This window comes from Semicossyphus pulcher, unplaced genomic scaffold (assembly GCF_022749685.1).
Source record: "Semicossyphus pulcher isolate SPU_LCO1_2020_fin unplaced genomic scaffold, fSemPul1.0.p SCAF_13, whole genome shotgun sequence".
In the NCBI taxonomy this organism is placed as follows: Eukaryota; Metazoa; Chordata; class Actinopteri; order Labriformes; family Labridae; genus Semicossyphus; species Semicossyphus pulcher.
In genome coordinates this window covers 25640200-25653132 of record NW_027211637.1, presented here as the reverse complement: position 1 = coordinate 25653132, position 12933 = coordinate 25640200, and the positions used below count along the sequence as shown (strand labels likewise).

Below are 12933 nucleotides of genomic sequence, written 5' to 3'. Positions count from 1 at the left end.
AGGGCCCTGTGCAGTTGCCCAATTTGCCCAATTTATGAATCCAGCTTTGCCCATGGGATGTTTACCTGATATCTGGTGGCTTTTTAGGGCCTTTTTAGGGTCATTTACCTAACAGCACATTAATTCTCATCAGACCATTGAATGAACCCTCCCCCCTGTCTAAAAGCATCTGTATTTGTAAGGTTTCTTCATTTATTAGGTTTCTTCTGTTAACTTGTTAAGGACGAGATGGATTCATGATATAGATAAACAGATAGGCTATAAAAAGAAAACACCACATTCAAAAAGCAGATTATACTTTGCTGCCATCGATATAATACATCCATGTTAGCTGACTGCAATGACCGTCTATGGCTGACTGTAACTGTTCCTCGGCAACCGTGACGTCACTATCCTCACCAATCCAAGAGCTCGCAGGAATGACGTTCCTATCGCGAGGTTATCACATTAGCTTGGTTAGTTAGCTAGCCGCGAAAAGCTTGACTGTGTACCCGCTGTATACAGTTTTATCCCTCTTAAAGCACTGACAGGACTGCGCATTGCTGTTTTATATTTGTCTTCTCACATCTGCAAGAAGGGATAAAAGCCGGACCTTGTGTGTTGCACGGTAAGTTGTGTAAACGCACGCAGTCTGCTAACTAGCTAGAGCTGTTGCCCAGGAGGAAATGGGTTTGTTTTGGAAGCCTCGGAGAATTTCTACATTATTTTTTTATCGATGCCAGCAAGCACCCAGCTGTAATTTAATAGCAGAAACGTCGTGTCAGCTTTTAACTAATTAATTTGTTATTTTTTATCCGTAGCGTATGTTAACCCTGTTTTTTTCTAAATTCTCAATATCTTTCTCTGCAACGTTACTGTTCATGTAGGTACAAACTGTGACCAAGCTGTGTCAGTCTTGCTCACGTTTCGCTGTGTTGCCAATGGCTTCTCCACTTTCCAGGATCCCAATGATGAGTTATGCTGAAAAGCCTGAAGACATCACAAAAGAAGAGTGGATGGACAAACTGAACAACGTGCACATACAGAGGGCGGACATGAATCGACTCATTATGAATTACCTGGTGACTGGTGAGGCAGGCAGATTGACAACAGTGACTGCGAGTTGAATGTACAAATTGTACAAATAACAGAATATATTTATATTCATTAATGTTCTTTAATGTTAAACTTTTCTTGTATCTGTTTCTTATCTGTCTCAAGAGGGATTCAAAGAGGCTGCTGAAAAGTTTCGGATGGAGTCTGGGATCGAGCCAAGTGTGGACCTGGACTCTTTGGATGAAAGGATAAAGATTCGAGAAATGATCCTGAAGGGACAGATACAGGAAGCTATTGCACTGATCAACAGCCTACACCCAGAGCTGCTTGACACCAATCGATACTTGTATTTTCATCTGCAGGTACATTTGCACAGACTCTGTAATGTAATGGCCACCAGTGGTCCTGATTGTTGTATGTGTGACCTGGAAAGAAACTTTACAGACTTTGGATGGTGTGAGTAAGGCAAAACAACATTAGCGTGAGAACAGTTAGAGTTTGGGCAAACCTTTCTCCTTCCATCCATCCTGTAGGTTATAAGCCAGTCTGCCATTCTACAAGATGGGATTATTTTCTTTGCTTGTTGAATATGAAAACATTTGGATAAAGGTTGAACTTAAATATTCACTGTTGTATTTCCCCTCTTGCAGCAGCAACATTTGATTGAGTTAATCAGGCTAAGGGAGACTGAGTCAGCGCTGGAGTTTGCTCAGACACAACTGGCCGAGCAGGGGGAGGAGAGCCGCGAGTGTCTTACAGAGATGGAGAGAACACTAGCTCTTCTGGCATTTGACAATCCAGAAGATTCGCCCTTTGGAGACCTGCTCAACATGATGCAGCGGCAAAAGGTAGGCTTGGTTTATAGTGATAAGATCAAACTGAGTTGTGTTGTTTTCACGTCTCTATTTAACTGGAAAATCGGCCATGTGTCCAGCAATTTTTGGGTGCCTTCACACTTCAAGTTCAGTAAAAACTTAAACACTGATGCTTTTTTTTAACATGATATTCCATAACAAAATGCTTCTGTTTATTCCTGTTTATATCTGAGATATGGTGCCTTTTTATTAATGAACCAAAAGCTGTTAGCATGAAGATTTACAGACTCACAGGTGAATTACTGATTGGACAGCTTTGCAACACTCTTCCTGCCTGCTCTCCCTAACATGGAGCAGGGGAAATCAAAATCAGGGACAACAGCAACTCATGCTACACTTTACTGGTTGCTATGATTATTTATGTTCCCTTGGTTACAAAAACGTCATGACAAAATAACTGATCATTTACATTGTTTATATTAGACTGCAAATCATCGGCATGTTCTTCATTTTGACACAGAGACAGGACAGAAAAAAAGCTTGTTTAACAGCAGCATTACGGTGTGTGTTATAGTGGGATTGCTTTTTCTAATGAGCTGCCTAAGTACACTCAGTAGGCACACTAGTATACACTCAACACAGCTGCATTTGACTGTCTAATTGATAAGGGAAAACACTCATGCTGTAATGCCCATCCAGGGAGGGGCAATGCAAATTAGCTAAAGCTACAAATGCTCTATTGTGCAGCAGGCATTAATAATCGTTTAAGAAATATGCTCGAATCATTTGACTACAACTCATATTGTGATGCACAGGTGTGGAGTGAGGTCAACCAAGCTGTGCTGGACTATGAAAACAGAGAGTCGACGCCCAAGCTGGCTAAACTACTGAAGCTGCTGCTGTGGGCACAGAACGAGCTGGACCAGAAGAAGGTGAAATATCCCAAAATGACTGACCTTAGCACGGGCACCATCGAGGACCCAAAGTGAACACACACAGACACGAACAACCACCTTCCACGCCCCCTTAATTTATGATCAGTCAGTGACTGTGTGACAACCAGGTAACATATATGTATAAACAGATGCTACATTGTTTTTTCATGTTTCATTCATGAGAGGTAAGACTTAACTCATTGTGCAAACTGTAAATTGCTGTATTTGCAAATTGACAGAAACTATTTAGTTTAAATACTGATCCTGGATTTTTAGATTATTCTCGGAGACAACAAAATCCAAATTGCTGTTTTATATTTTGTCTTTCTAAAGCATAAGATAATTATTTATTGTGACCATTTTCCCTACCAAGAAATTATTTTGCCAGAAAGAGAGTAAATGGTATAAATAAACGATGTTAATACTTTGGTGTGTATGGAGCCAAAAAGAGGCTCCCAGCGATGGAGGGGGTAACAACTGTAATGGTTTCAATTTGAAACAGCAAACACACGATTTCCCTTTTCTTTAAGTGAAGATAGGTTTAGAATAAGATGACACTCTGCAAGAATGGGAAATAAGTTTAAAATTTCATACACAAAATGTGAGTATTTTTCAATTAAATGGAAATATACACTTTATTAATGTAATATAGTGTTAATTAAGTTAATATTTTGTGATTTTATTTAGTATGATGTTTTGCTTTAGAATCCACAGCTTGCTTTCTACACCTTAAAACTGCCTTGTGTGTTTGAGAGGGTGAAATATATCCTGACTGAGGGGTTGAAATCAGAGACTGAGTTTATCTCCCCCGAGGTCTTTTGCGAGCCTACAGAAAGCACCGCCCCAAACATGCTCCAAATGCTAATGCTTGGTTTACTGTTACAAAAGGCGAGGAGGATAATGTTTTGCCACTCCTTTTGATGGAGGGAGGATTTAAACACTGAGAAAGGGCTGCTCCGATCGAGAAATGCTAATGAACGCCGGGGCCAGTTAAAGCAACTCACTAGTTTAAAACTCTCATATTTATAATCTATTCAGAATGAAACATATTCTCTTTTTCATGGACTTTATTTGTAACTTATTAAGAACGAGCAATCACCTTGACATTTTGAATCGAAACAGGCATTTTGAAAAAGGGTCACAGAACTTGATGTCCATTTTGCCACTTTTAAAGCCGTTAGTATTTTCACTTAAACTGCATGTAAGTGTATCCTTTTTTTTTTTTTCAATGGGAGGAAACTCACTTGTGTTTGTTTTATTTTGTTTCATTTGTTTACTTTTATAAAAAACAAAAAAACAAACTTGCTGCTAGTTGTCCATCCTTAATTTCTTTTAAGGTTGTATTGTCTTTCTAGATATTTGCTTTGACAAATACTGAGACCCAGAGAGCTCACATCCCTTTTATTATTCAACATTTTTAAGATCAGATTTGCAATTATTAAAATAAACAAAACTTTTGTGAACCATACAAGAGCAGTGTTGTTTCATTCAGTGGCGATTGTGCATGTATGCAGATTTTGAGGGACAGTCTTTAAGGTAGGTTACTCAAAAAAGACTTTAATAAAAAAAATGAGTCTTTTAAAAATCTAAAGCCTGAAACAACAAATACTTCCCGAGAGGCCACATGCAAATGTTATCCGTAGTGAAACCACCGGTCAGACCTCTGCTGTCATTCTTTCAAATCACTGGCAGGTGTTCATTTTGAGTTTTGTTCCAACAAGTCAAACCTGTTTGTGCCTGTCTGCCTGAGGACATGAGGTATAGAAGCGGCATGCCTATCAGTGCAGGAGAGCTGGGAGACCACAGGGAAGACACCAGTGTTCTCTGAATGGCTGACAGGCAAACATCAGGAGAGCGTAAAAATGGCTGCGAGGTTTATACCGCCAATGATTCTTCAGAAGAGGAGCCAGAAGACCAGAACCTGTGGCCCAGGTGAGATTAAGATCAGACCTAGAATATCACGTGAAAATGTAGCTCATACACTGTCCCTCTTTTCCTTAGAAGTGTCTTACATGTTAAACTCTTCTATCTGATTGTTGTGTCGTGTTTTAAAACGGTGTACCGTCAGGATGACTTCATATCACTACAGTGTATAGTGTGTGGTACATGGTTTCTTAAAAAGGACAGAATGTAAACAACGTTACTTGACTAAAACAGATGTAATCTATTTGGCTACCTTGATATGCACTGTGACTGAATGTAATAGCACTTCAGGGACTAAGACTGCTTCTACTTGAATAGAATATAATTCTTCTTTTTGCCACAAATTTGTCAGAGAATGAAACATATCAACAGGTAGCCTTATGAATGGACTGCCATGCTACTTTGTCTAAACACGTTTGACATTTTAGGCTTCTGTTAAAACAACTCCACGAATCCCAACATTTGGTACACACATTTATCGTCCCTCAAGAACGAATTATAATAATTTTGTGATCTCTTAACTTTTCATTTTGCTCCAGTGTCAAGTCAGAACATGACTAAAAGCCTAAACAAACCTAACCATGACGTTTCCTCAGCATAAATATGGTTTTAAGGATGGCCACATCAGCTTGTTAGTTGGTCAGACTGACACTTTGGTCCTACAGGATGGCATGATGGTATAATATGTTGACAGACTCAGGTCAATACAAACTATTAACACTACCACCTTATTGCCTGTAGCAGTACTTTTCTAACAGTTATTCCCAGATGTAAATCATAGTCCCTGTCACTGAAAGCACTGTGTATCTTAATGTTCATAGACATTTGGCTCGAAAGTGGATCCTGATTCTGTTTATGGGCACCTGCCTCCTCTACTGTGCCCGGATGGCCATGCCAATCTGTGCTGTGTCAATGGCGGCCTCTTTTAAGTGGAGCAAGATCGACTCTGGGCTGGTTCTGGGTGGATTCTTCTGGGGTTACTGTTTCACACAGATCCTGGGGGGCCATGCCAGTGACAAGTAAGTAAATCCACTGCTGAAGCGGTGTAGCTCATGACTCTGTTTGAATAATGAGATAATAACGGTCATCAAATATTTGCTATTGATATACTGTACACAGGATTTAACTGTGTAATGTTTTTATTACAGAGTGGGAGGAGAGCGTGTCCTGTTCATCTCTGCAGCCTCGTGGAGTCTGATCACAGCTGCTACTCCTCTTCTGGCCAAACTTGGCTCGCACACCCTCGCTCTCATGACCATGGCCAGGTTCCTAATGGGACTCTTGCAGGGTGAGAAGTTTATTAATCATGTATAGAAATAGGCACTTAAGTTAGAAGTTCAATAAACTTGTTCACTTGTTCAAGTGTTGGATGAGAAGATCAATGCCACAAATGTCTGTACAATAAAAAGGAAGCAATGCCAGTAGATGGTTAGCGTAGCTTAGCATACAGACTGGAAACAAAGGGGAACAGCTAGTCTGGATCTGTCCAAAATCAACCTCTATTTAACATATTTTATTTTTGCAAGTATAAAAGCTGCAAATTATTTTCATATGGGGGTAACATGTTTTAGTTCATGGCCCTGAGAAGTTGCCAAAACAACTAGCAGAGACAACAGGAAGTCACTGTTTCTGGCAAGGCTAACTTTTGGCTGACCGCCGGGGTCTGAATGTGACCGAGTGAGTGAGTACATCGCAATGGATCATGGAGCACATTGGACCTCCACTGACGTGACTCTCTGTCTATTCGGCTCTGTGCAGTCCATTCATAAACAATGATCAATACATATTACCTGAGTTACTTTTATTGTCTTACAGGTGTTTTTTACCCGTCTTTGGCCAGTCTTTGCTCACAGCGAGTAGTCGAAGGAGAAAGAGGGTTTTTAATGAGCACCATGAACAGTGGTAGCTTTCTTGGGTATGTTATACACAAACAACAATCCACATGCAGTATGAACACACCATCTTTGCCCTGTGACAATTTTTCTTTTAACCTTTGTTGGTCTTTCAGAACATTATTAGCTGGCGGGATGGGGTCTCTGATGCTGGACTGGTACGGCTGGGAGAGCTTATTCTACCTTATTGGTTTCCTGTCTGGACTCTGGGCACTAATTGTTTGGCAGTTTTTCTTGAAAGGTACATTACCAACATGTTACTCCACTCATAAAGCAGTCATGAAGCAGGTTTCTCAGCTTTTGCATTTGTTTTTATAGAGGGCGATGTCAGTTTGTCAGTCTGAAAGTTAAGACTGAAATATCTCAACATTAGAAGAATTACCAGGATATATAGTACAGTTTTATGGTCCCCAGAGGATGAACCCTTATGACTTCAGTGATTCCTTGACTTTTCATGTGGTTAAAATATCTCAACATCTAGAAGATACATTTGCAATTAGAGTTAGATGCAACTTTGGACAGACGTTTATGGTTCCCAGAGGATGAATCCTTGTGACTATTTGTAGCACATTTCAGAAACAAGGCAATTCAACACAGATTGAAAAGCGACAGATGACAAAAGGCAAAAGAAACTATGTAAGGGATAATGTATAGTGAGCAGGTTGTTGCGTCGCGATAACAACCTGCTCACTATACATTATCCCGCTTATTACGCGGCTATTTACTTACGATATTAATAATTTGACACAAAATATTGATTTGGAAATTATTATCTTTTTGTTTTAAACTAGTCTGTTACACTCATAGTGAGAGCTGCGTCCATAGCAACGGTTAACTCAGTAGCCTTCTTAGAATGAGCTAAGCTAGCTGTTGTTACTCACATTAAATCAAAACATTTCCACTGATGGTGAAGTAAGACAAGGTAAAGCCGCATGAATCAGCGCAGCACCTGATTGAGGTTTTCTGTCTCGTCACTGTCAGAGTCTGTTGACATTTTCTTCTCCATTCACCGTCTTTAAACACCGTCGTATCCCGTACTGTGTTCTGTTTAATGTTTATGTCATGTGCCGTCTTCAATGTTGCAGATCTCTCTGCCCTAGCCTTCAGTTTTTGTGTCGTTTAACCTTCGTTGCTTTCTCGCTGTTTTTGTCCTTTTTTCTTTTTCCCCTCTATAAACAAACTGACGTCAAATTTACCGGAATTCTTTCAGTGGATTCATATGATTACTGTTAGTTCTCCGGATTGTGTAATTAGAGCCGTATCCCTAGCAACGGTCTGTTCTTCATAGCAACGGTCTGCTATCGAGAAATAACAGACCTCGGAATGCTGTAATTAACCAATCAGAATCAAGGATTTAACACAGTCGTGTAATAATATACTTTTATTACTTAAGTGATTATCTGATTATTCCTTTATCACACCACTAGGTGGAAATTTTTGGTCTTGGATAAAATGTCACAATTATTGGATGGGTGGCATGAAAGTATATCCACACATTCATGCCACATTCATAATAACTTTGGTGACCTCAGCTTCCCAGGTCAAATACCTGCAAAGCTAAATTAAACAGGTGAAAACAGGCTTAACAGGCTTAGCAAACTAACAAAAGTTAGCATTTTACCCTTTGCATCTCAAGCAGCTCGTGTTGCTTTGGTCGTATTATGTTTCTTGATGATAAATAGTGTCACAGTAACATTTAAGGCATACGACAGTTTAATACAATGTGTGATGTGTGTGTTTCAGGTGAAATTCCTCTGAAGAAGATTGAATCCAGTAGTGACTCAGAGTGGAGTTTGTCAAGAACGCGTTGGCTTAGTCTTTTAAAGGAGCCACCCGTCTGGTACATCTTATGTTCTTCATCATTCAGTGTTAACCAACACGAGTGGTATTCAGTCTAACCCTGCCTCTCTTCTTTCAAAGGGCCATGGTGTTTACTCACATGTGCGTTTGCAGCTCTTCCTTCACTTTAGTGTCATGGTTGCCAACATACTTCAAAGAATCATTTCCTCACGCCAAGGTATTTATTTACCACCATTTGTTGTTATTTTGTCAAAAGTTAGACCGTTCTCTGCTGACATAACAGGCTTTAGACCTCATCGTAACGTTGTTTGAATTCCATAAGAAATTAATTCCCCCAACCTGTTTATTCTTGCAGGGATGGGTGTATAATGTAGTTCCATGGCTTGTTGCAATTCCATCAGCACTTTGTGGAGGATATGTTTCAGATTTCCTCATCAATGAAGGTATTAAACCCTCATTATTCTTTTATTGTTGTGATGTTAGTTACTGAATGTTTCCTTAAAAGCTATTAACATCTTGTGTTTATTCTTCAGGATGTGGTGTAGTAGCTGTGAGAAAGATAATGCAGGTAAGTGTGGGAAGACAACAGCATAGTTTTGTTTTCATGTGGTAAGAAGTGTGTCTGTGTGTAGTCTGTCTGCTAAGGTGTTCATCTTGGAATTTTTGTTGTGTGTTTCAAACGTGTAATTATGAGCCTCAAAGCTTCTCCAGGGCAGAGGAGTAAAGTACGTCACTGTTTCATTATGTGCCATGCAAGTGCATGCCAACTAAGCAAAAAAGAAACTAATAATTGCTATTTAAGGCACAGAGTCATCCTGTATTATTGAAAAGCTTGAGTCATGGTTAAACTGTGTAAGCAAACTGCATTTGAACTCTAAGAAGTCTGAATGAAAGCTAATCTCACCCAAAGTGAGAGTAGTGAAAAGTTCCAGGCCTCCGTTTTCAATCTCGAACTGCACTTCTGTTTACTTTTATTTAACAGACTGTGTTTTAATATCTCATCTGCATGCTTCTCTCTCCTCAGTTCATTGCCATGGGCGGATCCTGTGTGTTTATTATGCCTCTGACTGGAGGCGTCACATTTCCCTCCGCTGTGATTTTTGTCTCTGCTGCTTTGGGGCTATCCACCTTCACCAGCGGGTAAGTTACATTATTTAAAGAGACTCTGTCTGTGTGTTTAAACTGTTCAACCTCAAGTGATTTAAAGTTCAGCTCCAGTCATATAAAATGTTCTGCTTGAAATAATAAAATGTGTCTGATATGTTTTTTTCTGCAAAATGCGTTTAATTACCTTTGAGACGTCACAGACCTAAGGAGCCAATCCTGTCAATGGACGGGTGACGCTGTGCATATCATTATGTGTCACCGATGGCAACCACTCCGGCGATGTGCGAGACAGCTCTAACCGTCATCGTAATTTTTGCGAACTCACTACTAACGTTACTCCTACTAATTACTACATTTCAAGCTCGCTAAGTTTCAACAAGTTGCCACTAAACGATGGCAGAGACGTGTTTTGTTTAGGGACAGAGGGGGCGGTTGGAAATGTACACAGTGGGCGGGGCCTATGCAGATTCAGGGATGTTTAATGAGGGCGAAGGAGGCGATGCCTTGGGAGGATTTTCACAAGGTAATTAAACGTATTTTGCAGAAAAAATACATGAAACACTATTTATTATTGTAAGCAGAGCCTTTTATATGTATTAAAACATTACTTGAGCTGGTCTTTAAGTATACTATACTACTATACTATAATATATTCTTAATTATACTTTTGTACTTTAAGTTGAGTAAGATTTTCATTGCAGGACTCTTCTAACATTTTATTTTGTGTCAGATCAAAATTAAAAGACAGGTTTAAGAACAACAAACATAACTTGGTGTGCAAATAATAATTCTAATAATACTAATACTACTACAATACCAAACAAAGGGAGGTGTTGTTGACATAGCAGTGAACAGGGAGGCTGTGGATGGGTGAGGCTCTGCCGATATGATATCTTGAGGTATTATAAGCAATTAAATATTTTTTTAATCTTATAATGGTAAAACTGTCATAGCATAAACAACAGCTGCTTAAATTTAGAGTTAAACAAGGTCTCCCCCCTAACCCAGTGTCCTCCTGCCGGCTGTTAGTCTGAAGGAAGTAAATATTGTGACTCTAACACATTCCCTGCATAGCTGAGCTTTGTCAGTACAACTTGTTACTTGTTGCACACACAGTCTATTCTGTGTGAGCTGATATAAATGAGGGAAACAGTTGGACAGAATAAAAAACGTTGTAGACCTATAGAGGCGCCGTTAAAGATGTAAGATTTAAAAAAAAAAATGGTCACAAATTTAAAGTTAATTATTCCGATTTTTTTAATTACTGAAGCCACAGTTTTTGGGGACTATTTCCAGCAGTGGATTGATACACATTCCCTGCCCTAATGGGTTTTTGCATCAGCAGGATGGTGTATGTGGGATTGACTGAAAATAAACTACGATGACATCATTGTGATGCATGCTTTTTTTTTTTTTTAACACAGAGGAATAATATGTATCATGGTTTGGATAGATGACACTTGAAAGTTAGATATATATCTTTTCATTGGATTTGCTGGTATTAATACAAATATGGAATATCACCAGAATTATATTTTATATCCTGTCAGATTTTTTCATCTTTTTTAAATCAGTAATGTAGAGTTTCTCGATGGAATTTGCTCTTCCTGTTTCTGTAATGAGACTGAATGTGTTTTCAGAGGCGTGGGTGTGAACGTGCAGGATCTCACCCCGTCATGTGCTGGTGCCCTCTACGGTGAGTTTTCAGCAGCCTAGATTTGATTTTCTAAAAGTTCTTGTTAATAGACTTTTAATCCTTGTTCTTTTTCTGCAACAGGTTTTATGAACATGTTGGGTGCTTTCATGGGTATGTATCCACTGTGTTTCTAGTTTTTCAACAGTATAAAGAAAAGGTTTGGACTTACTAACGATCCTTTGGTGTGTGTTGCACAGGGCTGCTGATGGTCTCCATGTCCGGTTACCTGATCGAGGTGACGCTGTCCTGGGCCTGGGTGTTCTCCCTCATCACTCTGGTGAATGCCACCGGCCTCGGGATTTTCCTTGTTTTTGGAGACGCTCGTCGTGTCGACCTTGAAGTTTACAGCCAGGTTACTGTTGCTTGACTATTTATGGCAGCAGAACAACATACTGTATGTATTTGTGAGAGACTGACTAAAGGACCTGTGTTTGGTCTCCTGGTGGCCAAAATGATCAAATCCTGTAGAGAGACATGGCTGCCCTGACGAGCAGTTTGCTTTAAAGGACTTGGCACTTAAATATATATTAGCTGTTTTTAAATAAGTCATTATTTTGTTATAAATATTTATTGAACAAAGCATTGTTTTAGAAAGTGTTACGGTTTCTATGGTGTTGTGCAAAAGAGTGACAGTTTACAAACATAACAAAACTGTACATGTATCAGTGTTTGGACGTGGTTTACCGTTTTTTTACAATGAAAATGTTAATAAATTACCTTGTTTGATATTTAATGTGTGTTGCTTTAATTCTATTTAAAACAAACGTTATCATATTGAGTTTTATCAGTACTGGATAACACTGGGAATGTATGGCACAAACTATTACAGATTTAAAAATACACTTACACACTGCCAATTATTTGAGACTGTAAGATATTACATTCTCATCCCTTTTTGAGTGAATTCGAGGCACACAAGTGGCCGACATATGATTGAAATTCTCTTAAAATTAATCAAACTATTAAAATATAATATTCCATGTAAATACTGCCCTCCACCTGACCTCTTAAATAAAATAATTAACCTCCGTAAGATCTGGACTAAGCAATGTCCCTCTTTTCAAACAAATATTAACCTCAACCATTTCTTACATACATAACTGTCTGTCCTACATGATGGCAATTGGAGTAGGAAGGCTCAAACTGCTAAATGTGTAATTATCAAGGTCAGAGGTCAAACTCATAATACAGATTTAAAGCTGCAGGCTGGAGATGTTTAAATACAGATGTTATTCTAGCTGCTCTGACGATTATACTGCCTCTGTCAGATCTGTCTGTGTTTAAATTTGATCTCAAGAACGTGCCCTCATAAACTGTTTTGGTAAATGTATTATGATAAATAATCAAGAGACTCTTGTGAGGGGTCATTAAAACATTTGGAGCTAAAATATTTTATTATAAAAAGAGGGGTACAAGGCGCCCCCTTGTGGTTCAGGCAAAATGCATTGAGGGACACTTTCCTTCCCTCTTTATTTTTCTGTCTGGTTTTTGTGTCCTCAGATCAAGGTCAGATGTTATTACTTAATTGGACAAATAGGTGACACCTCATATTGGATTCCTTTTTTATTTCTTTTCATTTTTTTCCCCCAATAGCTTCAATGGAATGTGACCTAGTGTCCTCAAATCAATGTCAGATGTTAAAACTCAATTGGACAAACAAGACACACCTCATTATATTGGATTTGTTGTGCTTTTTCTATTTTTTATTAATATTTTTATGGACTTTTTTC

At 38.9% G+C, this 12933-nt stretch overlaps 2 protein-coding genes across 3 annotated transcripts; both read left to right on the top strand.

The window, feature by feature from the left end:
• Window positions 1-476: 476 nt before the first annotated feature.
• On the top strand, window positions 477-4246 carry LOC138589886 (glucose-induced degradation protein 8-B homolog). Of its 2 annotated transcripts, none has more exons than XM_069660363.1 (5): window positions 477-607; window positions 941-1068; window positions 1201-1397; window positions 1686-1883; window positions 2666-4246. In XM_069660363.1, exons 2-5 carry the CDS (start codon window positions 948-950, stop codon window positions 2837-2839), a joined length of 690 nt encoding a protein of 229 aa, XP_069516464.1. In that variant the 5' UTR covers window positions 477-607; window positions 941-947; the 3' UTR covers window positions 2840-4246. The 2 variants fall into 2 exon arrangements, with proteins under 2 accessions (XP_069516464.1, XP_069516463.1); XM_069660362.1 differs by having other exon boundaries at window positions 867-1068.
• Window positions 4247-4556: 310 nt separating this feature from the next.
• Window positions 4557-11876, top strand: LOC138590109 (voltage-gated purine nucleotide uniporter SLC17A9-like). The gene is made up of 13 exons (XM_069660667.1): window positions 4557-4717; window positions 5530-5727; window positions 5857-5996; window positions 6524-6623; window positions 6717-6841; window positions 8344-8440; window positions 8521-8617; window positions 8756-8843; window positions 8934-8968; window positions 9425-9540; window positions 11148-11203; window positions 11285-11314; window positions 11401-11876. Exons 1-13 carry the CDS (start codon window positions 4614-4616, stop codon window positions 11568-11570), a joined length of 1356 nt encoding a protein of 451 aa, XP_069516768.1. The 5' UTR covers window positions 4557-4613; the 3' UTR covers window positions 11571-11876.
• The last annotated feature ends 1057 nt before the right edge of the window (window positions 11877-12933 follow it).

Bases quoted from the DNA above. Each gene is read 5' to 3' on its own strand.
- LOC138590109 (XM_069660667.1), top strand. From the start codon at position 4,614: ATGGCTGACAGGCAAACATCAGGAGAGCGTAAAAATGGCTGCGAGGTT. The intron at 6,624-6,716 runs GTATGTTATACA...TTGGTCTTTCAG, and splicing joins AACAGTGGTAGCTTTCTTGG to AACATTATTAGCTGGCGGGA. The intron at 11,204-11,284 runs GTGAGTTTTCAG...TTTCTGCAACAG, and splicing joins ATGTGCTGGTGCCCTCTACG to GTTTTATGAACATGTTGGGT.
- LOC138589886 (XM_069660362.1), top strand. From the start codon at position 921: ATGGCTTCTCCACTTTCCAGGATCCCAATGATGAGTTATGCTGAAAAG. The intron at 1,069-1,200 runs GTGAGGCAGGCA...ATCTGTCTCAAG, and splicing joins TATGAATTACCTGGTGACTG to AGGGATTCAAAGAGGCTGCT. The intron at 1,398-1,685 runs GTACATTTGCAC...CCCCTCTTGCAG, and splicing joins ACTTGTATTTTCATCTGCAG to CAGCAACATTTGATTGAGTT.